Here is a 25,213-nt window from a genome sequence, read left to right on the forward strand (position 1 = left end):
ACAATAGCGAAGCGAAGGGGCCGATCAAGTCAGAGCCGGGCGGGGGGGGGGGGGGGAGGAATCTGAGGGGAGGGGGCGGCCGGCGGGGATCCTCCTCGCTCCACGGGACAGGGGCCATCAAGTGACACAGGGGGCCGGCCCAGGGCGCTCTGCTCTGCGGGGGGGGGACAGGGGCCCGGCTCAGGGCGCTCTGCTCTGCTGGGGGGCCGGCCCAGGGCGCTCTGATCTCGGGGGGAGGGACAGGGGCCCGGCTCAGGGCGCTCTGATCTGGGGGGGGGGGGGGGGGGGGGGGGGGGGGGCTGCCCAGGGCGCTCTGACCCTCCCCCTGGGGGCCCCCGAAGCTGTGCCGAGGCCCGCCCGGTGCCCCTGCCGGCCGCGCGGGGGCGAACAAAGGCCCTTGACTTCCCCCCGGCTGCGGTCGCGCCAAGTGTAACCCCCCCCCCCCCCGTGTAAACAGCCGGCGCTTGATCTGCGAAGTGTTACAAATGGGCCGCGGCCGGAGTCGGGCGGGGGCGGGCCGGGCTGTACCGGCCCCCTGGGCCGCGCGGGCTGTTCGGGACCCGGCTGATCCATCGCTGCTCGCCCCCCGCGAGGGCCGGGCCGCAGATGCCGGCGGGGGGAGGCGGCTGCCCCCCAATCAATCACGGGCGGGCGCGATGCAGCGGCCATATGGCAGCCCGGCTCCTAATTGAATCGCAGGCGGCGCGGACCGGCCCGGCCGGGCGCGGGCTGCTGTGGCTGCCGGGGAAAGCTGAGCCCAGGGGGGAGTCGCGCCGGTCAGCACCGACTGCCCGGCCCGGCCCGGCCCACAGGCTGCCCCTGCACGTGCCCAGAGGCGGGGACAGGATCGGTGCCCCAGGCCGGCCCGGCTGGTTTCTCGGTTTGAAGCTGCGGCCCGGCCCGGCTCGGCCGCAATAACTCCCGCACCCGGCTCCGCGTACTGCGGCGTCTCCTTTTATTCCAAATATACACACAGGAGAAGGGGCCGGGGCCGGGGCCGAGGCCGAGCCGCCCTCCGCGGGAGGGGAGGAGCAGGACGCGGAACGGCGGGGGCGCGCCCCGACCTTCCTCTCGGCGACTCCAGGAGCCCCGGTTCCGTTCTCAGCGAGCGGCTCCCCAGGCCAGGCCAGGGCTCCCCCCGCCCGCGGCAGGGAGCAGTCGGGGACACGGACACACCCGACGGGACCAGACGACGCTAGAAAATAAAATTAAAAAACAATGAAATTGCACCGATTCCCCCCAGCGAGCGACTGGAGGGGGGCAGGGCAGCACGGGTGGGGGTGGGGGAGGGCAGCGGGGGTCAGCGGGGTGGGGGAGGTCAGCGGGGTGCGGTGGGCAGGATGAGGAGGAAGGTGGGGGAAGGGTTCCCCGCGCCCGCCGGGGGTGGGGAGGAGGGATGGGGAAAGGGCGCCCCACGCCTGGGGGGGGGGGGGGGGGGCAGGCCGGGCCTCCCGCCCCCAGCTGAGGTGTGTTCGGTAAGTCCCAGGCGCTCAGTTCCGACGGGCAGAGGCAGGAGGGTCCCGGGGGGCGCCTCTCCCCAAGCCGGCTGCCGGGGGCGGCTGGGAGGGTCCCTGCCGCGGGCCCCGGGGGCTCGGCCCCGCCGCCCCTAGTCGTCCACCTCGATCTCCTCCTCGGAGCCGGGGTCCGTGGCGGGGAGCCCGCCGGGGGAGGCCTGGCGGGGCTCGCCCAGCTCGGGCAAGCTGGCCAGCTTCTCCAGGGCGGCCGGGGGCAGCTTCTTGAGCGACTCCACGTCGGCCTTCATCTCCTCCAGGTCGCGCTTCAGCTTGGCGCGGCGGTTCTGGAACCAGGTGATGACCTGCGCGTTGCTCAGGCCCAGCTGCTGCGCCAGTTGGTCGCGGTCGGCCGGGGACAGGTACTTCTGGTAGAGGAAGCGCTTCTCCAGCTCGTAGATCTGGTGGTTGGTGAAGGCCGTGCGCGATTTCCGCCGCTTCTTCGAGGCCGGCCGGTGCCCGAAAGCGCCCAGCGGGTCGCGACCTGCGGGGGGAACGGGAGGGCGGTCAGGGCGGCGGGGCGGAGGGCGGGTCGGTCTCGTTTCCTCGGCACCCCCTGAGCGGCGGCACCTCGCCTGCGGGGCCGGGGTGGGCGAGGGGCTCCTCCCCGCGGGGCAGATTCCCCGCAGGTCTCTCGCCGCCAGCGAGTCCCACGCACGCTGCCCTGGCCCGGGTTAGTGCGGCTCGGGGGCGGGGAGAGGGGACCCGGTACCGGGGGCGAGGGCAGCTGAGAAGCGGGCGAGTGGCCGGACAGGGCACCCCGGGGCAGGGCCCGCCGCATCCCTCGGCCCCTTGGCCGGGCACCGCGGCGCTTCGGCCCTTCTCCCCCGGCAGCGCCAAGCGGGGCCGGTCCGGGGAGAGGATTCCAGCGCCCGCCGCGGGCAGCGGCCCAGGGGGAGGCAGGCCCGGCCTGGGCCGGGGCTCTGGCCGCGCGGTCCCGCCGTGACCCGGCTCCCCGCCGCCCCAGGGAAGGCGCGGTTCGCTGCAAGCTGTGGTGAATGCAGAGGCCCGCGCCCGAGGTCAGAGGCCGGGCCGGGCTCCCCGGAACCGGCGCGGTTCGGCGCCGCGAAGGGTCTGGCTCCGACAGGGCTGCGGCCTGCGGAGCTGCTGGTTCCTGGGGCTGCGAGGCCGGGCCCGCCGCGCCTGACCCCGACAGCGGGGAACCAGCTCAGCGAAGGCAGGGGCCCGAGCCGCAGGCTAAAGAGACACAAACACACCCGGCGACGGGCGGCTTCGCGGCTCGGAAATGCCCTTCCCCGCGCAACTGTGTTAGTGTCACCCGAGCAAACCCGCAACACGGCGAGACAGAGAGTGACCCTGCAGAGAACAGGGCCGTGTGTGTGTGTGTGTGTGTGTGTGTGTGTGTGTGAATGTACACACCGCAAAGCGAAGCGGTATTCGTGTTTTTACAGCTCGGGCCGGGCGGTTTCACAATGTCACCGGGTACTCACACGCCCTAAGAAAACACCCAAAACACCCGCGCACCGCTGCCTGGCCCGGGTAAAACACCCGGGCCGTTGTCAGGGATTTTTACCGGGTTATAAATTATTATTCGTGTGCGAGAAACTCACAGACACCGGCCGGCCCGCGGCGCGGATAAACCTCCAACGACCCCGGGCCCGAGCGAGTCGCGGCTGGCCCGTGTTGCGGATCAATCGACGCTCTGGTTATTTGCTGCGTTTTGTGGGTGCTTCTCCCCGCGCTGCGCGGCCGGTGTGTGTGAGACAGCCGCCCGGGGAGAGGCAGGGACGGCGGCGGGCGTGCGGGAAGTGGATTGTCTCCGCTGCGGCTCGGGGGCAGATTCTGGTCCATTTTTGAACTTTCTAACGGGCGGACAGACGGGCCGACATTTATGGCAATAAACGAGTCGATTTCGATGCAGTGAATATGCAGCCACCCGCGTGTAAATTGCAAACGAAGAACGGGCAATTCGGTGTGTGTCCGTGTTCGCTCCGCATCGCCCGCGGAAGGGAGTCCGTGACATGCATTCCGCGGCGAGAGCGAGTGAATTTTACAGCCCGAGCACCCGCGGCTGTTCGCACCGAATTACACGTTTACGGGATTGTCCGTGGGGCCGGTAGAAAGTCCAAACCAGACTAGAATGTGCGGAGCGTAGCCCGTGTCTGTCCCACGCCCGCGGTCCGCGGCACCCGGGTCGCGTTGTAGCGGGAAGCGCATTTCTGTGTCTGTCCGGCCCGGGACACGGACACGCGGGTCGGGATAACTGTGAACGTGTCTCAGACACGGGGAAAGGTCGGACAACGCGCGGGGCTCCGAGCCCGTGTTTAGCCGGTGCGTTTCACACCCAGCCCGCCGGGTTCAGACAATGCCTGGGTGTAACTAGTTCGTGTCTCGCCCGGGCCGTGCAGCCAAACGCGATCCCCACGGCCCGGGCGCTACGTCTCGAACGGCCCCAAAATTGTAACCGGGCGACAGGCATCGAAACGGGGAACGCCGCGAGCTCCCGTGTGCGCCAACACAGACACACAGGCCGCCGCTGCGTAGCTGTGCGGACACCGCTGCGGTCAGTCCGTCCCCGCCTGTCTGTCTGCCCGAGACAGGGAGAAACGCGTCTCCCGTATAGACAGGGATCGGGCCCAGCACACAAGAAAACGGAGCCTCTTTTCGCCGCTCCCAGCGCACAGGCCCCGGCCCAGGGACTGTGCCCGGCTCCGGGTGGGAGTTTCTCTCGCTCCTTGCTCCGTTTCCCTGCCCCGCCGCTCTGGGTGCGGGCTCTCCGGGGCTCGGCCGCCCTGCGCTCTCCCTTCTCCCACCCCAGCGCCAGCCCGGCCCGGTTTCGCACTCGCCGAGCCCGGCGGCTGTCGTAACTTCCCTGCCCTGGGCGATTTCGCTCGCTCCAGTCCCGAGCCCCGGGGCGGGCGAAGTTCCAGGGCCGCCAGGTCCCGGAGAGAGCTCGGCCGACCCCTTCCCCTCTCCCGGGGCCGGCAGGATCACAGCGACACTCCCCGCCTGGGGACCCAGGACGTGCCGGGCCGCTCACAGCCCGGCTCCCGGCGTTTTGCCACTGGGGAGCGGGCAGGGAAGGGCCCGGCGGCCCCCCGAGGGGCTGCCCTGGCGCTGGGCATGCTTTGCCGGGCACCCGCGCACGGCCACCCCGCCCCGGCCAGCGCCCCAGGTACCTTCCGCAGCCTGCAGCACGTTCACCTCCAGCCCTCGGAAAGTTTTGCTGGCCAGTTCCTCCAGGGCGCAGAGCGGGGAGGACGGGGCGGGCACGCCGTTCCGGGCCGCCCCGGAGCCGGCCACCTTGTCCAGCAGTCCGGGCGAAGGGGCGCAGGGGCCGCAGGGGCCTTTCCGCGCCGAGGGCTTGCTCAGGATGTCCGCGATGCTGAAGGGGGTCAGCGGCTTGTTGGAGTTGGCCGGGGGCGGCAGCTGGTCCAGCGGGCTCCTGCGCCTCTCCTCGCCGCCGGGGTGCAGGAGGGGCCCCGCCACCTTCCCGTCCTTCGCGGAGGTCATTGCCCCACCAGGGGGGCGCCCCCGCCCGCCCCCGAGCTTCTGGCTCCGCGTCCTGAGCTGGGCAGGGGCTCAGCAACCCCCCCACGCCATGGTGACGGATGCCCCTCGGAGACTGCGCTCCCGGGCGCCCAGCCGGCGCATGAAGAAGGTGCTGCGCCGCTGCCAAGACTCCGACCGCGCCGCAGCAGCCCCCGGCAGGGGCCTAGGAGCCAGGCGCGCCCGGCTCCCCTCGCTGGGGCTCCCGGCGCCCCGCGGACGAGTCACGGCTGGTTCGGAGACTTCCAATCGAGCCAAAGCTCCCCCCTGGCTGCCCCGGTGCTCGAGCCTTAAAGGGACCCGGCCGGAGTCATTAATTGGGCACCGGGGTAGGAGGAGCCTCCGCCGGAGTGTTAGCGAAGTTTGGGAGCCGGAGGCGGGAGGAGGGAGTGGGAGGGGGCCCCTCTTCCGCGGCCTCCTTAGAGAGGGGGTCCCCGAGGAGCGGGTCCGGCGCGGCGCGGCGCGGCGGGGCGCTCCGAGGAGCCCTTCGCGCTGCACGCACGCGGCCCGGTTCGCTGGGAGGCGGGACGCGCGGCCTCTTGGCCCGGGCTGCCCCAGGAGCAGGGCGACCTCCCGAGTGGTGGAATGAGCTGCCGGCGCGGGCTGGGGCTGGGCTGGGCTGGGCTGGGCTCGGCGGGCGATAAATCACAGGGCTCCGGGAGCCGCGTCGCGGCCTCGCCGGCTCGGTCTGCGCCAGGCCCAGCCAGCCCCAGGAGGTGCCCAAAGGCGGCCTCGTTTTCCGGGCCCGGAGCCTCGGTGTCCCGGGGACCCGCTTCGCTCCGGGCCGGGCTCCGCACACGTGCAGCACCTGATCGCCCGCGCCGGGCTCCGGGGCTGTCTGCGCGCCTGGAGCCGAGCTGCGCTGGGCCCCCCGGAGCTCCTCGGGCAGCCGTTCCACACGCGCCCCGGTTCTGAGCGCCCCCGGGTCCGCAGGCCCGCTGCGGTTCGCCTCGGGGCGGTGCGACCGTCGCTGACCCGGGGCCCAGCGCGGCGCTCCCGGTAGGATGCCCGGGGTGAGCAGGACCAGGCCGGGCCGGCTGAGCGGAGCCAGCGGGGGGATTCGGGCCGGGGCTGGCTGGCGGCCGCGGCTGTTTTCGGGCCGCCACCTACGAGCCGGGCCGGCTGCAGCGCCCTGCCCGGGGTCGGGGCCGTCTGTCGCGGGACGTCCCCCGCCTCAGCCGGCTGCGACTTCTGCGGCCCAGCCTTGCGGGCATTGTCGGAGGCTGCTGGGGCCGGGCCTTCGGGCCCCTCCCAGCCCTGCCTCTGGCTCGGCCCCGGCCCCGGCCCGGGCTCGCAGCGCCGCTCGCCGCGGCTCCCGGATGGGCAGGGGCAGGGGCAGGGGCAGGGGCTGGTCAGCGCCGGGGCGGGGCGGGGCAGGTTCTGGCTGCTGCGTGTCTGGGGCTGTAGCTGCCCGCGGCTGCTGCGCGGGGGGGGGGGCGGGGAAGCGATGCCCCCGTTAGCGACCGAGCCGGCCGCGCTCGCCCCTGCCAGCCCCGGGTGGGAGCCGCGGCTCCGGGCCCGGCCTCCCCCGGCGCCCCGGCCTCTCCAGCCCTCGCTAATGGAAGGCAGACCCGGCCAGAGCCATATAAAAGGCGAGCGATAAAAGGCTTTTCCTGACGAGTGCAAAGAGCTTTTCAAAGTTCCCTGCGGCCGGCGGGCCCGGGCCATGTGCTGCGCGTCTGGCCCCGCTCCCCGCCCCCGCCCCCGCCGGGTGCCCGGCTCCCCCCTGCGGCCCTTCACCCCAGCTTCCCCGTCCCCCCCGCGGGGCTTCTGCCGTCCCAGAAATTTATTGGCTCCCTTCTCTAAATGCCCCATAAAAGCGCAGGGCCCGGCCGCCGCGTCTGGCTGTGATTAGGGCGCCGGGCCCGGGGCTCTGCGCTGGTTTTGGGTTTCACTGCGCGGCCCGGCTGTAAACCCTCTTACAAATAGCTTTATGATCCGGCGCACTTGTAAACCCCCCTGCGCTGCGCCAGCTGGGCCGGCAGCCGGGGACCCGCGGCCGGGCTGTCTGGCAGGCCGGGACACACACGGAGCGGCGAGCAGCGGAGAGGCCGCAGCAGGTGAGCCCCCTTCCCGGTCCCCTCCGGCGCACAGGGAGAGATGCGCCGAGCCCCGCCCGGCCCGGCCCGGCCTGGCCACCCCAGGCGGGGCAGGTCGCACCCAGCTGCGGTGCTCTCGGTTCCGAGTTACACGGGGAGGCGGCCCCCGCCCCGTCCGCGTGTTACTGTCTGTGCAGTCTCCGTCCACACACAGGAACGTGTGGGAACGTGTCTCTGTGAGTGTGTGTGTGTATCTTTGTGTGTATGTGCGTGTGTGTGTGTGTGTGTGTGTGTGTCTCCGCCACCGGCCCCGCCTGCTTCTCCGTGCGCAGAGCCGGAGCTCAGACACTGCTGGCTGCTCACGGTCTGCCGGGCACCGATGTCACACGGACCGGCACAGACAGCGAGCGCCGCTGGGTCTCCACTCGGCTCTGCGCATAGCCACCACACACACAGATACACACACACACACAGAGACACACACACAGATACACAGAGACACACAGAGAGATACACACACAGAGACACACACACACAGATACACAGAGACACACAGAGACACACACACACAGATACACAGAGATACACAGAGAGATACACACACACACAGAGATACAGATACACACACAGATACACAGAGAGATACACACACAGATACAGAGACACACACAGAAAGATACACACACACAGAGATACAGATAAACACACAGATACACAAAGAGATACACACAGACACACGTACACACACAGATACACACGCGCGCAGGCGCGCAAATTAGGGACACAGCTACAAGCAGATATGAATGATGGGGTGTGTGTGTAGATACACACTGGGATTCCTTTCTACGCACACACAGAAACACACACACATTATACACCGCGTACCCCAATACAAACCGATCTATCTATCTGTCCATCCGTCCCCGCACCCCCCCTCGGACGCGGCTGTTCTCAGCCCAGCCCGGGCCTGGAGAGATAAAGGCGAAGCCGCAGCCGGAACCCCCCCTCCCCCCGTTTTCTCTCGGTTCCCCCCCTTCCCCCTCCCCCCGTTTTCTCTCGGTTCCCCCCTCCCCCCGTTTTCTCTCGGTTCAGTTCTGCCAGTCCGTGGAGGGGTCTCCAGTCTGGACGCAGCGGGGCAGCCCGGGGCTGGGGGGGCGGCGGCGGCGGCTGCCCCGGGCGATGGGGTCGGGGTGGCAGCGGCAGGCCCGGGGCCGTGTCCGCCTGTCCCGGGAGTCGGTGGCTGTCAGCGAAGCGCCGCCCTGCGGAGCCGAGCCGAGGCCGCCCAGCGGGGCAAGGTCTCCCGAGCCCGGTACCGCTGGCGGCGCTATTGGCCTACGGGCCGGGCCCGCTGCCACAGCTGTCGGTGTCGGTGTCGGTGCCGGTACCGGTGCGATCCCCGGGCGGGTCTGTCCTGGAGCCCGGCCCCGCTCGCTCCGCAGCGGCTCTAGCCGAGGCGCGGACACTCGGACAAGGGGCAGCGCCCAGGCCCCGGGGGGCTCCTCGGACCGGGGCGGCGGGGCGGGGCCGGTCTGTCGGGCCGGGACCCCGGGGGCGGGGGACACTTTTCATTTACACGCCACGCCCCCCCCGCAGCGCCCGGCAGGGCCGGGAAACCCCCGCCCGAGGGAGCCAAGGGAGGAGCACCGGGCCCGGCCGGACAGACAGACAGACGCAGGGACGGACAAGGGCACAGAGGGCTGGCGCTGCCCGGGGAGCCCCCGAGGGGCGCAGACACACACGTGGGGTTGCGGCTGGTACCCGGCCCCGGGCAGCTGATGGATCGGGGCCAGGCCGGGGCCCGCCTGGAAGAACTGCCCCCGCCCCGGGACCCGAGACCGCGCGAGGCGGCGGCTGCTGCCCCGGGCCGGTGGCGCTGATCGACTCCCCGCGGGGCCCCCCGTCAGCGGGGACAGGGGTAGCGGAGCCAGCCCCGGCCCGGGGCCCACGGCGGTGAAGGGGTTAAAAGCTGCCGTCACTCAGCCGGGCTGCGGCCCCGCCCCCGCCCCCCGGGGCCGTTAGACTCAATTGCGGTGATAGACGGGCCGTTTACACGAGACATTAGAAGCGGCTGGATCCCTCCGCAGCGCGCAGGGGGAGACGCGCCATATGGTGACAGCGGGGCCGGGCCCAGCTGCGGCCCCGCCGGAGAGCGGGACAGACAGGAGCAGCCGGGGGAGACCCCCCCCCTGCCTGGGCGGGCGGGGTTACACACACACACACAGCGGGAGGGGTTACACACACACACACACACAGCCTGGGCGGGAGGGGTTACACACACACACAGCCTGGGCAGGAGGGGTTACACACACACACACACACACACACACACAGCCTGGGCGGGAGGGGTTACACACACACACACACACAGAGCCTGGACGGAGAGTGGTTACACACACACACACACACACACACACACAGCCTAGGCGGGAGTGGTTACACACCCACACAGCCTGGGCGGGAGGGGTTATACACACACACACACACAGCCTGGGCGGGAGGGGTTACACACACACACACACACAGAGCCTGGACGGAGAGTGGTTACACACACACACACACACACACACACAGAGCCTAGGCGGGAGTGGTTACACACCCACACAGCCTGGGCGGGAGGGGTTATACACACACACACACACAGCCTGGGGTGTTATACACATACACACACAGTCTGGTGATGGGGGTTTATACACACAGAGCCAGGTGTGTGTGTGGCGTACACACACACACAGAGTGCCTGAAGGGCATGCTGTACACATATATACACACACACCAGGGGTGGAGTCAGTTTACACACACACACACACACACACACACACGATCCAGGCCCAGCCAGTCTCAGAGCCTACCCTGCCCCCATCATTTCTCTGTGTGCCCCTGGCAGTGGGGCCAGGGTGCTGTTGCCTGTGTGGTAGGGTGGTGCAGGGGGCAGGAGTGGGGCAGGGTGGTGTCTTTGCAGGGTTTGCCATGGGTCAGGGTGGCCTGGGTGCCAATGCAAGGGGCTGGGGTGAAGCGGGGCCCGGGCGGGGATGCTGGGGATGCTGGTAGGTGTCAGCAGGCAACAAGTGCACATCACACCCCAAAAAGACACATATCACACACGTCACACCCCAACAAACACACATCGCACCATGTTACATACATGACACCCAAAGATACACACCTCTCACTGTGCCACACACACCACACCCAAGCACACACACACAGAGTACACCATACATCACACCATGCCACTTACACACACACACACACACCATACATCACAACCAAACACACTAGGGTGATGAGTGCTGTGTGGAACCCTACCCAGCACAGAACAGATCGCCTTCACTAGCACGTGCCAAGAGAGCGCCGTGTCTCTCACACCTGCCCGTCGCCGAGGCAGGCCAGAGCTGAGCTGGCCCGGCCCTGAGACCTGCACCAGGACATTGCCGCCTGGCAGGGCCCGTCCCTGGCCGTGGCTGGGGTTTCCCTGGCTAAGTCCGCCCTGGCAATGCCCCCGGGCTGCTGGCCGGGAGCCGAGCCTGCGAAGAAAGGGGGCCGGGCGCAAGAAACCGTCCCTGCACGGGGCAGCCACTGGCTCCCGCCTGCGCCAGGCGTGGGAGGTAAGGGGGGGCCAGGGCTTGAGGAGGCAGCAATGGAAACAGCAAGCGAAGGGTTGGGGGAGAGAGGGGGAAAGTGCCCGACCGGGGGCAGGCTGCAGCAGAGACGGGAGAGGCCGGGTCAGGCCTGCAGGGTGGCCCCTCTGCCCTCGCCACTGGGGAAGGAAGATGCTCCCACAGCAAAGGGGCTGCAGCTGGGCTGGGAGTGCAGCAGCTGCCCCACCTGGAGTGGATGAAGGCAGCACCACAACTGCGTCTCTGCCCCCCGCTGCCAGGCCCTGGGCCCCCAACTGCGTCTCTGTGCCCAAGGCTGCAGCCCCATGGAGCGTGTCTGGGGGCTGCGACCCCTTGAGTGGGGCAGGAGGGCGCTCCCAGCTGCACACTCCAGGCCCCTCTGCACCGCGGCGCTGGCCGGTGACTGACAGCGCAGCTGTTTGCTTCCCTTTGGATTCCAGCTGGCGTGGAGCTGGCACGTACTGAGCACTGTGCCTGGACGTCCATCCCCTCCCAGCGGGTCTGCCCTGGACAGCCTGAGGCCCCTCACGCCCCCCTCCCCGCCCGCAGGGGGCACGCACAGCCCCCCGTGATGGCTCCCCTCTGCATTCCCACGCATAGCATGAGGCTTGGGCCATCTCTCACGCCGGCCCTGGGCATTGGCCGTGGGGGCTGACACACGCAGGGCAGGGCAGGGCAGGGCAGGAGATGCAGAAACTCACCCAGCAAAGACAAGTGGGAGATCCTGCCCCCAGCCTCTCCTCAGGGGAGGTCAGCATTCGTCTCAAAGTGTGTCCCATCTGAGGGGAGGGTGACCTGGCCCCGATGGAGCCCGGGGCAGCTGGCCTGGCTCCCTGTCACACTGTGGCAGCTCCGGGAGCCTGTGCCAGGCCAGGGAAGCCTCCATGAGCTGAGTGTGAGGCAGGGTGTGAGGGGCCGTGGATGGGCAGGAGATTGTGACGCTTCTTGTTGGGGCACGTGGCTATGACATTGCCAGGCCCTTCCCAAAGGGAGCCCCAAACTGACAACATTCACCTACATTTGGGAGTCATTTCCTGTGCTGAGCAATAACCTGGCCATGGCCGAGCCCCTGTGGTGCTCCCTCCCTTGGAGCCATTCCGTGCAGACCCACTGGGGCCATCCAGGGTTTCCCCAGAACTGTGTGAATTTGAAAGGTTCATTGGTGTCTAGAAATGTACCAGCTGTGAGCTGTGAGAGAGTGACAGGGACAGATACATACAGGCTTGTGCCTGAATCCTCATCCCATTCCTGTCCCCATACAAAATGTAGAAAATTGATAAGGGAAGCCAAGGGACACAAGGCGAAATCTATGCCCAGCAGAGTTAAGGACAACAAGAAGGAGTTTTTTTAAATGTAAGGAACAAAAAGAATCTGAACAATGCAATTGGTCTATTACTAGATGGAAACAGGCAAAGTGTCAATAATAATGCATAAAAGGCAGAAGTGCTCAATATATATTTCTGTTCTGTATTTTCGAAAAAACAGATGATGCAGTCATTTTATATGATAACGCTCTTTCAATTCCACTGGTATCTCTGGAGGATGCTAAACAGCAGCTACTGAAGACATTTTTAAAACAGCAGGTCCAGCTAACTTGCATCCAAGAGTTTTAAAGAGCTGGCTGAGGAATTCCCTGGACCATTAATGTTGCTTTTCAATGTGTCTTGGAGCCCTGGAGTCTGGAAAAGTTCCAGAAGACTGGAAGAAAGTTAATGTTGTGCCAATATTTAAAAAAAGCAAAGGGGATTACCCAGCTAACTACAGGCCTGTCAGCCTAACATCAATCCTGGGTAAGATAATGGAGCAGCTGACATAGGACTCGATTGATAAAGAATTAAAGGAAAGTAATGTAATTAATGCCAATCATTATGGGTTTACGGAAGATCCATCCTGACTAACGTGATCTCTTGTTTTGATGAGATTACAGGTTGGCTGATAAAGGTAACAGCGTTGCTGTAATGAACTTAGACTCCTGAGTGACGTTCGCCTTGGTACTGCACAACATTTTGATTAAAAACCTAGACTGAGATACAAATAACATGGCCTACATTAACTGGATTACAAACTAGCTAACTGATTATATCTCCAAGTGTGACTGTGGACAGGTAATCCTCACGGAGCGGGGTGTTGCTAGTGGGGTCGCAGGGTCAGGTCTTGGCTCTTTGCTAGTTAACATTTTTAGCAGTGACCTGGAAGAAAACATCAAATAAAGCTTGCAGGTGACACAAAGGCTGGGGGAGTGGGAAATGATGGAGAGGCCGGGTCACAGGTGCAGAGCCATCTGGATCACCTGGTAAACTGAGGACATGCAAGCAATGTGTGTTTTAGTACAGCTCCATGTAAACGTGCACATCTAGGAACAAAGACGCAGGCCAAGAGAGGGGGCTCTATCCTGGGAAGCAGGGACTCTGAAAAGGGGCTGTGGGGGCGTGAGGTGGCTAATCAGCTGCACACAAGCTCCCAGTGCGATGCTGTGGCCAAAAGGGCTAATGCGATCGTGGGATGTGTGAACAGGGGAATCTCAGGTAGGAGCAGACAGGCTACTTTCCCTCTGCATTGGGCAGTGGTGCAGCCGCTGCTGGAATCCCAGGCCCAGGTCCGGTGCCCCCAATTGAAGAAGGATGTCGATAATTTGAGGGGGTCAGAGAAGAGTCCTGGGAATGATTCAACTGGCCGTATAGAGACAGACTCAAGGAGCATAATCTGCTCGGCTGAACAAAGGGAAGGGCTGGGTGGCTTGATTCAGTCTGTGAGTACCGACGCCGGGAACACCTATTTCCTAAGGAGCGCTCAGTCCAGCAGAGGAAAGTTGAACACGATCCAATGGCTGGAAGTTGAAGCCAGACAAATTCAGATGGGAAAGAAGGCGTCCGTTTTTCACAGAGGGTAATTAACCATGGGAACAATTGACCGAGGGTCGTGGTGGATCCTCCATCCCTGACAATTTTTCGGTCAGGCCGGGCTGTTTATCTAAGGGATCTGCCGCAGGGATTAGGGTGGGGGCAGGTCTCTGGCTGTGCCATAGCCGGGGTCAGACGAGCTGATCCCAATGCTCCTTTCTGGCCTTGGACTCTAGGAATCCCCCTCCCTGGCCCACACCCCGCTCCGTGCCCATCTGTGAGCCACATTGGCTGGAGCAGGCAGGGACCAGGGAGCCCATGGCTAAGACGGTCCCAGGCTGGAGGAGTTTGGCTCAGGCCCTTATCCTGCCCCGGTGAGCTGCGCCCATATCAGCTGCTTTGAGGGGGACGGCCCCAGGCCAGGGCTTCTCACGCTGCAACACGTCCCCTGTGAGGGTGTAAAGCGATTAGCAGGGTGGAAGGAGCAGCTAAACGCTTTAAACTGCTTATGCCAATGTGTCGCTTTCTGCCCCTTATATATTATTTAGTGAATCCATTTCAATAATGCCGTCGTGATGCTGATCCGCCTGGCAGTAATTGAATTAGGGGCCTCCCAGCCACACACAGGACTCAGACATGCAGAGCAGTTTGCACATGGAAATTGCTTGCAAATGAATTTTCCTTTAATAAGGGAATAGCTCAGCGCAAAATTAAGCTGTCAATAGAGGAAGAAAGTGGGGCAGGCACGAAAGGAGCAACTGTGAATGGTGCATCCGTGCAAGCGAGAGCCTCGTCTGGGCCAGGCCTGGCATCGATAACCCCCGAGCTGCCCCTGTGCTGGGGATACAGGAGAACCCAGGTCTTGTGGGTCTGCAGGATGGGTGCGCGTGGCGTGGCAGGTAACGCAATTACCCATTACCCCAGCACGTCACAGCCTCGTGGCTGCGCTGGGCCCTGGGGAGAGGGTGTCTGGCCAGCCGGCAGTCCCAGGCAGAGGTGTTATTGGCAAATGATCTATTCATTAACACAGCGCTGACCTCCCTGGCACACACAAGTGCCGGGGCGATCCCCTGCTTAATTAAGCGGAGAGGAGAGGAGGATTATTATCTCGTTATTTTCAGCTGCTCAGGGCCTGCCCCTGCTGGGGCTGGCGCAGCAGAGGCAGGGCTAGGGGGGCTGTGGGGCTGGGAGCTAATTGCTCCGAAGGGTCCCCAGGGGAAGAAGAAATGAACAACTGCACTTGTTTCGTGTGCTGATTATTTCAGCTCAGCACGGGGGGGGGGGAGCTCAGCAAACAGCCTGGCCTGGGAGGGGCCAGGCCCTGCTCCTGTGAGCAGTGCAGGGCCTATGGCACACAGACGAGCAAGGCTGGGTCAGCAGGAGACAGAGCTGGCCACAGCCACCCTCGGGTTTGGGAGCAGGGTCTCGCCCCCAGGGCGATCTGGCAGGGCCGAGTGCGGAACCAGGGACTCATGGCAGATCAGGGTGGGCAGGGCTCTGGAGCTCGCCTAGCCCAAAGCAGGGCCACCCCAACTGGCCCAAGTGCTGGCTGGAGCTGGGGAAGGGGGCGGATCCGGCTGGGCCTCGTCCCAGGGCAAAGCCGGGAGTCCAAGCAGCAGGGCCTGGGAAGGGCTGAGCCAGGCTTGTCGCCCCCCCCCAGCCGTGAGCTGCTGCAGGGGGACGCCTGGGGCTAGAGCGAGGAAATCCAGCCGGGTTTCCCACAGAAACAGGGCCCGGGCCTCCCCCCCCAGTGCCCCCCCGCCCCTGCACGCAGCCTCCAGATGGGCCAGGGCCAAATGGGGTGATGGGCTGGGATTTGCATTTCAAAGCCGCTGGCTGTGAGCAAACAGGGCTGCCTCCCTGCCCCCCCCACACCTCCCTCTGCGGGGGAGGGCCCATTGACCTTGGGAGAGACGTGCTCCTGCCCCTGGGGGTCTCTCTGCTCTGCCCTGGCCCCAGGGTGCTCCCCCAGTGTGTGCCAGCCATGCCCTCAGGGACGCAGCCCCCTGTGCTGGAGGGCAGCAGGGCAAACCCTGACCCCTGTGCACAGACCCATGGGGCACTGGTGCCCAAACGATGCAGCCAAGCGCTCAGCCCCCCCCAGAGACCCCCGCCCACCTGCTGCAGCTCCAGGGTGGGAGGAACTGGAGCCCTGAGTGACTTCCCAGCCTGGCTTAGCCTTCGTCTGCCCTGGGGGGGCCCAGATTAAGGTGTCTGGGTGGGGCTGGGGCTTTGTCCACACCCTCCAGACAGTGGAGTCGGGCTCCCTCATCACCCCCTGGCATCCCCTCCCCCACAAACACTCCGCTGACTGGCTTACACAGAGAAAATTCTCCCCGTATCGCCCTGCACCCCCTAGTCCCCTGCGCCCCCATCCCCCATATCAACCCCACCCCCCTGCACCCCCATCCCCCAAATCATCCCCTATCCCCCTGCACCCTGTGTCCCATATCCACCATATCTGTCTGCACCCTGTATCCCCCATAACACCCCCACCCCCATCATAGAATCATAGAATCATAGAATATTAGAGTTGGAAGGGACCTCAGGAGGTATCTAGTCCAACCCCCTGCTCAAAGCAGGACTAACCTCAGCTATATCATCCCAGCCAGGGCTTTGTCAAGCCTCAGCTTAAAAACCTCTAAGGATGGAGATTCCACCACCTCCCTAGGTAACCCATTCCAATGCTTCACCACCCTCCTAGTAAAAAACTTTTTCCTAATGTCCAACCTAGACCTCCCGCCCTGCAACTTGAGACCGTTGCTCCTTGTTCTGTCATCTGCCACCACCAAGAACAGCCTAGCTCCATCCTCCCTGGAACCCCCTTTCAGGTAGTTAAAAGCTGCTATCAAATCCCCCTCACTCTTCTCTTTTGCAGCCTAAACAAGCCCAGTTCCCTCAGCCTCTCCTCATAAGTCTTGTGCTCCAGCCCCCTAATCATTTTGGTTGCCCTCCTCTGGACTCTCTCCAAATTGTCCACATCCTTTTTGTAGTGGGGGGCCCAAAACTGGACACAATATTCTAAATGCTGCCTCACCAATGCCAAATAGAGGGGAATAATCACTTCCCGCGATCTGCTGGCAATGCCCCTCCTAATGCAGCCCAATATGCCATTGGCCTTCTTGACAACCAGGGCACACTGCTGACTCATATCCAGCTTTTTATCCACCGTTACCCCCAGGGTGCTCCCCCATGGTGCGCCATATCCGTCTGCACCCTGTATCCCCCATATCACCCCCACCCCCATCCCCCATATCATCCCGTATCCCCCTGCACCCTATATCCCATATCCATCTGCACCCTGTATCCCCCATATCACCCCCCTGCATCCCCTGCACCCCCTAACCCCCATATCTCCCCATATGCTCCTGCACCCGGCAGCCCCTGGTCACAGGTGGAGCTGATGGCTCCAGCCTCCCGTGTCACTTCTCTCCCTCCCGGGCGGAGAGGCTGCAGGAGGCCGGCGGGCTGGCCCGTGGCTAGCACAGGCCGTCTGGGAGGAGAAAACCGATGCCGGGGAGCCAAGGGCAGCACCGGGGGGTTCTGGGGAGCTGGGCTGGAGCCTGCCCCAGGAGGGTGGGAGGGCGGGGGGTAGCTGGGGTGTGTGCCTGGGGGCTGAGGCAGATGGTATCTTTATAAGGACTTAATGGATTGGGCCGCTGGAGGGCCTGTTCCTGCCAGTGCTCTGGGCAGGGAGTGGATAATGGGGGCGGGGAGGGTGCTGTGCCAGGGACGGTACCTGCCCCCCACTACAACAGCCTGTCTCACGCCTCCCCTACTGCCCCACAGTGTGTCAGGCGGGTGCGTCTGACTCCCTGCGCAGCGCGGGCTGGTCCATGCCCCAGCTACGCCTCGGCTGAGCCCTGGACTGCGGGTGGCTGCAGCATTTCAGCCCTCAGCCGCCGGGCCTGGCGTGGCCACAGGCAGAGGACAGGAGGGACCGAGGGCTGCCCATGCCCCAGGCCTTGCAGTGCAGGGAACTGATCAGGAGAGACGTGCCGGAGGATCCCAGTAGGTGACACACACACACACACACACCCCCCCCCCCCCCACACACACAGAGGCAGGAGAAAACCCCAAGGTCCCTGCCGGTTTGACCTGGGGAAAACTAGGAGATCAGCTGGACCCTGCACGTGTGACCAGCCAGGCCACTAGCCAGGATTCTCCCGACCACTGCAGGCACCGGTGCCCCCGGCCGGTGTCCCATCTCCCGCTGTGGCTGGTCTCCGTGCTGTGACCGCTCCCCGACGTTTGAAATGCAGACCCCAGAGCTGCACACTGGAATCCAGGAGCTGTGTGAGGAGGCATGATCTCCGCCCGACTGCCGCTTGACAGCTGCCCTTTGTGCCGACGGGCGGCCGCAGCACTGCCCCGAGAGCTCGTGGGGAGGCGAGTATCGCCAGCGACCGTCAAGTCCTTCTGTGCCTCGCTGCTTCCCAAGACAGTCTCCCCCTGCAGCTGCAGCCTGGTTCCCAGAGGCAGGGCCTGCGTTTGGCTGGATTAAAACCATTTCGTTGGGTTGTGGCCATTTAACCAGGAATTTCAGGCCCTTGGTAACAGGAACGTCTCCGCCGGGTTGTTTACCGCGCTGCACCGCGCTGCGTCATCGGCGCACTTCCCAGCCCAGGTTCCCAGCAGCCGCTGGGTCACTGCTACGAATATTAAGTAGCACTGGCCCCAGATCCATTGCCGGGCGTGCGTGCTAGAAATGGCCTCGCTCGCTGATGTCTCCCCAGGAGCAGCTGGATGGTGAGACCTGGCGGGCAGCCTGTGTTCATCCAGCTAACGTGTGCCCAGCCTGCTCCGTTTATGCACAGGGGCGGGTGGAACCTGGCCCATGCCGTGCAGAATCCAGGTAACGGCTCCCGCTAGCCAACCCAGGCGGCACACGCGGTCCTTCCCACCCCATGCAGCAGCCCCAGCGTGTGCAGGTGGAGCTGGGGAGCCTGCTCTGGGGCTGCTGACAGCCTAGTGCAGTGGGGTTCCCCTCCCTCCACCCCCATTACACCCCCGACCCCAGCCTCCCCGCAGCAACGCTGGGCCGGCAGACAGGACTTCACGGGGTGCCTGACCGAGCCCTGCCCCCCATCAGGGCAGCGTGGGACACACAGAGAAAAGGCCGTGTTCGGGGGCCGGGGCCCTGGCCATCCAGGCGTGGCAGCTGTGGGATGTGGCACCGCGCCAGGTCAGCGTGTCATGGGCTGGGGGCGTGCCTGGCATCGCAAAGCCCCGTAGCAAGTGCGGGAAGGCCGCGCCGCCCCCTTTCGCAGAGGGAGACGGTGGCACGTGGCAGGCCGTGGGGGGGGTTGGACAGAGCCGGTGAGGGACAGACCTGAGGGGCAGGGACCCTCCGGGTGATGCTGGAGGCGGGGGCTGCCCGCAGCGCCCCCGTGAGGAGACGCAGAGGCTGCAGGGGCGCCGGGGGTCGGGCCTGGCAGCAGCGTTTCCCGGTGCCTTGTGGTGCAAGCTGGACAGGCAGGGCCCGGTTCTCTGCCCGGGGGCTTGGGTCTGCAGTGCGGCTGGCGCCGTGCCCAGCCCGGCCACGGGCAGCCTCGTAGCGTCTGCAGCACGGGCACCCCGAGGCCACGTGTAGAGCCAGGGCCAGAGGGGAGCGTTCCTGCCGTCGCAGGCGGAGACACGCCTGGGGCAGCGCCCGACGCCTGGCACCGAGAGCGTGGCTCCAGCGGGACCTGGCCCCTGGCTCGGTGGCTAATTCCCCGCCCCGGCTGGAACGTGCCCCGTACTCCCAGCTGAGCCGGGGCGTCTCTGTGCTGCTGCCTTTCCCGGGTGCGGCCCCTAGAGCTAGCCAGGGCTGGGCTGCCGTGGCCGGGTGCAGAGGAGATGCCACCTGACTGCGCTGGGCTGAGCGGGCCCATCGCAGGCGATGCTCCCTGCCCCGCAGAGCCAACCAGCTCCAGGGACAAAGGGAGGGCTGCCCCCATTGCCCTGCTCACCGAGGGCTGTCCCGGGACAGCCAGGCCTGTGGAAGTTCCTGCGCAGACAGGGCCACGTCCCACCCCGTTCTCCCGAGTCAATCTGGGGCCGCCTACCCCCCCGCGACAGGGCAGGCCCTCTCCGAGTGGGCGTGGCTGGCTAACCGGGGAGTGTGTCTGAGCCGCTTCCCCCAGCGTCCCCTGGGGGCGCTCCTCCGGCCGCTCCCAGCCTGCGGGCGTGGGAACCCCCTTGCCAATGAACACCTAGCCTGGGGGAGCCTGCCCCAGGGCACGGGCGGAGGGGCTGCCCTATTGTTGGGGGACCTGAGAACTGTGCCACAGGCCGGGGCTGGGCGGTTTATAAAGGGGGAGGCAGGAAGCGGGGCAGGCAGGACGGTCTCGCCACGGCTGCTTCCTTCCCCGTTTCGTTTCTGCAAACAGCCAGCAGCACAGCCCGCGGCCTGCCAGGGCCGGGCACCGGGGAGGAGCTGCCTGGGCTCCTGGCCGCTCCGCACAGCTGGGCATGCAGGGTACAGCCTGGGCAAGACTCCAACTTCCTGACCCAGGGCAGAGGGGCTGCAAGTTGCCCACTGCGCCCCCCTCCTGCCGCCCTCCCCCAGCTCTGCGCTCAGCGCCGGGCGGGAAGACAGTCGAGGAGCCAGAGCTGCTGTGACTGGCCAGGACCCTGCATGGTCCCGGCCAGAGTCTCGCCCCGCGCAGGGCATCAGCGGAGACCCAGCCAGCCTGTCGCGGGCGGGCGGGCATTGGCAAAGTCCCTTTGAACAGCCTGGGAGACGGCTAGAGGTGCTCACAGTTCTCAGACCCAGGCAGCGTGAGAGCGTGCGGCCATGCCTGTGCTGGGGGCACTGCAGCCGGGCCTGGCGTGCCCTAGTGTAGACGTGTCCCGCCGTAAGAGCAGGGGGTTCCATCGCGGTAGGGGCTGTGCCGCCCGGGTGCCGGAAGCGAGGGTGATGGACAGTTCGCCCTCAGCCTGGCAGCCCAGGGTTCTTGCCGCACACCTGGAGTGCTGCAGCCACTCGCCCAGCCTGAGGTGTGGAGCCGGGCCGGTCCGTGGCGCTGGGCCTGGTGCGTCCGGGCAGGGTGAGGGACCAGAGGGGTTGGGCCCCTGCTGTCCCTGCGTGGCTGGTTGGGTTGTGTAAAGACACCAGAGCATCCGTTAGACACATGGCACCAGGGGGCGAGACGCAGCCAGGCACGTTCCTGGCCTCTCCCAGCGGGGCGGAGGACGGGGGGGCGCTGTCTGGAGGGGCCCCAACGCTTCTCCCACGCTGACTCCCTCTGGGGTGGGGCGCGCTGACTGCTTAGCACCACAGGGAGCGGGGGAAATCAGTCAGCATCCCTGTGTCGCCGGGTATTCGGCCTGCCCGGTGCTGGCCCTGCCGGGAGGCACGGTCTGACTCCAGCAGCGCTTCGGGCCCTGGAATAAGTGTGAATAAATACAAGGCAGCCGGGGCAGGGAGCCGGGGGCAAGTGCTGAGAGCCGAGATCAGAGCCCGGGGAAGGAGGGGGAGAGGGGCAGGTCAGGAGGCCGGGGTCAGAGCCATGGGGCTGGGAGCCAGGACGCCTGGGTTCTCTTCCTGGCTGTGCCACTGGCAGGCCGTGTGGTGCACCGGGGACTCTGGGGGCAGCGGGACGGCGCGAGCTGCTGCGCTGGGCGGCCTGGCCTGTCCTGTCCTGTCCTGTCCTGTCCTGTCCCACGGAGCTGGCGGGGCTGGCTGGGCAGACATGCGGATTTAATTAGGCTGGGAGAGGAGCGGGGAACTCCCGCGCAATGAGATGAGGAAATGGCTCGTCTGAGTCGCTGACAGGCCTGAGCTGCGCAGGGAAGATAAATGACCCGGACAATTAAAGCTTCACACTCTGACACTGCTCACCTGAGCAGGGCCTGCGGCTGGGGGGCCCATGGGGCAGGGGGGCCCACCAGGCCCAGGGCACTGCTCGGCCCAGAGCACGACAGATGGGGGGGAGGTCAGGGTCGAGCGAGGGGGGCGGGTGGTGGAGGAGACCCGGGGGCAGAGATGAAAGGCGCCAAATCGGGGGGGCTCAGCGGTGCGCAGGCCAGGGGGCCGTGGCAGGAGGTGAAGGCTGCCAAGCCCCGGGGGAGGGAGGTGCTGGGGCGTCCTGACAACGAGCCGGACTCCTGGGTTCTCTCCCCAAAGGAGGGGCTGAGGGCGGGAGGCCCCTGAGGTGCAGGGACCCGGAGCCGAGTGCAGGAGCCCAGCGAGCCCCAGCTCTGCTCATGGAGGGGCAGTCTCCTGCGCGGGGGGCAGCACGCGGCCCAGGCCCCACGTGCCAGGGGCTCTTGGCACAGGGGAGGGTGCCCTCAGTGTCAGCCCCACTGAGCCAGGGCCGCTCCAGTACCCGCCCCCAGGCCAGAGCCCCCACTCCCAGCAACGGCCTGGCCCCGGGCTGGGGCAGAATGGCCCTGGCATCGACCCTCGTGCGCGGCACCTGCCCCAGCGAGCGCTGGCCATGGACTGCCCCAGGCTAAGCACTGCGAGCTGTGGGCTGCTCTTTGGGGGGCGGCGCCTGCCCCTCCCTGGACAGCTCTGCCCCGAGGAGCAAGCCAAGGCCCGGGAGTGGCAGAGACGTAGCAGGCAGCGCAGGGAGCGGCCGGGGCCCAGCCCGGGCACAGCTGGAGCTTGGGGCAGCCCCGGCCAGTGCCCTGGGATGGGCAGCTGCTGGCGGGGGTCCCGGCTGGGGCAGGCTGCGGGGGGCAGGGGAGAGACTGAGCGGCGAGGGGGGCTGGTCTTGGCCGACTGCCCAGCCTCCGGGGTCCCCTGTGCTCTGGGCAAAGATCTCCCCGGGGGGGCACGGCCGCAGAGCGGGTGAGGGCTGCCAGGGCCAAGCTGGGGGGGCCAGGGGCCGGGGGCAGCTCCCGGGGGTGTGTGGGGCCCTGCCTCGTTATGGCATTAGCGGGGCTGGTGCTGCAGGCCTGGGCAGTGCCCACGCTCCAGCCCCCGGCATCTCGCCTGGCTCTATACTGGGCCCACGGGCACAGGAGCTCCGCAGGGAGCCCTCGGCAGCGCCCGTGCCCCGGAGCCCTCTGCGATGAGGCTGTGCGGGGTCCGGACCGTGCTCCCGGCGGGGGCGGGGGCGACCTGGAGCTGCCATTTCCTCCCTGCTCGTTGCAGCAGGATATTTCGTGGCTTCCCATGGCTCAGCGCATCACGCGCCGCTGGGCCGCCGCTTCCTTCCCACGGCCCTGTGGGCTCCTCGCGGGAAGGAGGGGGCTGGCGGGGGGGCTGTAGGTGGGGGGGAGAGGGAGCGTGCAGGGACCACGGGACAGTGCTGGTGGAGCAGGGCTGGAGTGTGGCAAGAGGTGAGACACCCCCCATCCACTCCTGACACCCCCCCACCTCCCAACACACCCCTGCTCCCCATCCATCCCCGGACACACCCCTCCCCATCCCCCCACCTCCCGCCCCCCATTCATTCCAGGACACAACCCCACCCCCTCAGTCCCCCCGACTCACCCCTAAGCACTCATCCACCCCAGTCACACCCCAACCCATCGCCCCCCCACTCCTGGACACCTCCTTATCCCCCCCCATGCACCTACCCCCTTAGCTACATCCCTACCCCTGCCACCCCCCCAGACACCTCCCTACACCCCACTGCTACCCCCAGACACATCCTGCCCACTCAGCCCATCTCAGAGACTCCCCTACACTCCCTCACCCACCGTCTCCCCATCCGTCCATCCATCCATCCGTCCACCCACCCCCAGACAAGCCCTTATCCCGCTGCCGGGGGCTCACAGCCGGGAGTCCTAGCTCCGGGCAGACTCCCCACGCTGGTGTGTCTCTGATTAGATTTCACCCAGCCAGTAACGAGCCCTGCGACCGTCCTACCACGGCATCCCAGCAAGCCCCGGGGCACGCCAGGCTCTGCCAGCCCGCCACAGCTCCCAAACCAGCCCGGGTTTAGCCCGGGTCAGTCTGTAGCTCGGAGCTCCCCACCGCAGCGCTGCAGCCCAGCCGGCGAGGACCCAGGGCGGGTTCGTGCACGTGAAGCAGGGGAGCTATGAACACCCCTGAGTTACAGCCTCTGCGCAATGGCTCAACTCTGACTGGCCGGCTAAGCCAGGGAGACCCGGGGGCTCTGCTCCTGGCGGGTGGCTCCGGCCTGGCAGAGCCCAGACAGCACTTTCTTGCCAGCTGCTTTTATTTCCTTCTTCCAGAGCTGCAGCTGATGGGCCCAGCCCTTGTGTCCTGCCGTCCCACAACAGCCCGGCTGGTTTCCATAGGCCTCGGTGGGCTGGAGACGCTGCCCCCCCCCCGACTGGGAGCAAACGCGTTTTCCAGGTGCAAAGGGAAAACCGAGCCATGTCTTAGCGCAGGTGCCAAAGCACGTCTGGGGGAGCTTACCGCCGGCGGCAGCCGCCCAGCAGTTCAGCCAAGCCAAACCCCGAACCCACGGGGCTACGGGCCGTGCCCCTCTGAGCTGTGCATGCACGCGAGACAACCTGCTGTCCAGCAGTGAATTTGTCTGTGCTCAGCTGAGGCCCAAAGCCTTGGCACGAGTTGGCCCCTGGTCTGCCAGGGTCAGCCCCTCCCCAGGCGCTCCCTTTCATCCATCGCGTCCCATCCCGCTGGGTCTGTGGCACTGCCTGCAGTGGCCTGGGTGTGGGGATGGCCTGCCCCAGGGGACCAAGACCCAGGGCTGACAGCCAGGTGGGCTGAGTGCGGGGCTGGGGAGCAGCGACGGGGCCCCTTTTTTCAGGGAGCCGCCCTGCCGGCAGGCAGCCTGGCAGCAGTGGGCTCCAGGGTCAGAGCCGTGGGGAGAGGGCGCAGGGGTAGGGGGTGCTGGACAGAGGCCATGGGGAGACAGGGCAGGGTTGGTGGAGCGGGCTCACTCATTCCATCGGCAGTCTTGGTGCCAGGGGATGGTGCGAGGGCCATGCCCAGAGGGGTGCTGCCCTCTCTGCCCCATTCAGTGGGTGCAGGCGCTGGCGCCCTCGGAGCTGTGCGGGTCTGGCCCGGCTGTGCTGGGGGTTTGGGGGGGGTGAGTGTCTGCCTGTCTGCATTTATTGCTGAGAGAGCGGAAGGCAAGGAATCATTTCATTCCTGGAAACTTTATTAACCCCATTCCTTGGGGGGGGGAGGGGGGCATGTCTGCAGTGAAATACGGGCCCCTGGGGCCCAGCCCCGGCTTCAGCCTTGCAGTGTTGTGTCCACCCCCCTCCCCCCCAGTAATTACAGAGCTCCCAGCGCCGCAGTCAGAGCCTCATTGCAAACAGGAGGGGAACTGCAGCAGAGATTCACCCCACCCAGCAGGCCAGGCCAGGGTCAGACCCCGGAGCTCAGCCCCAGGAGCAGCTCTAGGCCTGGCTCTTCGCAGGCGCCAAGGGGCAGCAGCAGTGTGGGCTAGTGGTTAGAGCAGGGCAGGGCCACCGAGCTGCAGTTCTTGGCGTTGCTACCGACTCGCTGGGTGACTTTCAACGTGGCCCCTCCCTGCTGGGAGAGGGGGATCAGCCACAGACTGGAAGGGACCCGATCCTGCAGCCTGAGCTCCCGGCTAGCGCAGGTTAGACACCCTGAGCCCCTGGCTGAGCTGGCGCCAAGCTCTTCGAACGCGGCGCCCAGACCTGGTGCAACGATGATTTGCCGTGTCCTTTCATTCCCTCCCTGTTCAGCCCCTGCGCCTTCCTCCCAACCTGAGCACCTCTGCTTCGGTCCCAGCCCCGGGCTCTCACGCTGCCTGTGCAGGGGACAGAGGAGCCCCTGCCCTCTGGACGTG

The 25,213-nt window shown here is 66.1% G+C and overlaps 1 protein-coding gene across 2 annotated transcripts; it reads right to left on the bottom strand.

Moving 5' to 3' along the window:
• Positions 1–298: 298 nt before the first annotated feature.
• On the bottom strand, positions 299–6,058 carry LBX2 (ladybird homeobox 2). Of its 2 annotated transcripts, XM_067533522.1 has the most exons (3): positions 4,652–6,058; positions 1,619–1,995; positions 299–1,195 (listed from the first exon to the last, which is right to left on the bottom strand). In XM_067533522.1, the coding sequence occupies exons 1-3, from the start codon at positions 4,983–4,985 to the stop codon at positions 956–958; spliced, it is 951 nt and encodes a 316-aa protein (XP_067389623.1). In that variant the 5' UTR covers positions 4,986–6,058; the 3' UTR covers positions 299–955. The 2 variants fall into 2 exon arrangements, with proteins under 2 accessions (XP_067389623.1, XP_067389624.1); XM_067533523.1 differs by lacking the exon at positions 299–1,195 and having other exon boundaries at positions 1,470–1,995.
• Between the last annotated feature and the right edge of the window lie 19,155 nt (positions 6,059–25,213).

This window comes from Emydura macquarii, unplaced genomic scaffold (genome assembly GCF_026122565.2).
Source record: "Emydura macquarii macquarii isolate MOO-44397 ecotype Brisbane River unplaced genomic scaffold, CSIRO-AGI_Emac_v2 contig_3345, whole genome shotgun sequence".
Classification (NCBI taxonomy): domain Eukaryota; kingdom Metazoa; phylum Chordata; order Testudines; family Chelidae; genus Emydura; species Emydura macquarii.

Coding starts and splice junctions, on each gene's coding strand:
- LBX2 (XM_067533522.1), bottom strand. CDS start 4,985: ATGACCTCCGCGAAGGACGGGAAGGTGGCGGGGCCCCTCCTGCACCCC. Junction 1,996..4,651: donor CGTGCTGCAGGCTGCGGAAG/GTACCTGGGGCG, acceptor TTCCCCCCGCAG/GTCGCGACCCGCTGGGCGCT. Junction 1,196..1,618: donor GCTCCGAGGAGGAGATCGAG/GTGGACGACTAG, acceptor TTTATTTTCTAG/CGTCGTCTGGTCCCGTCGGG.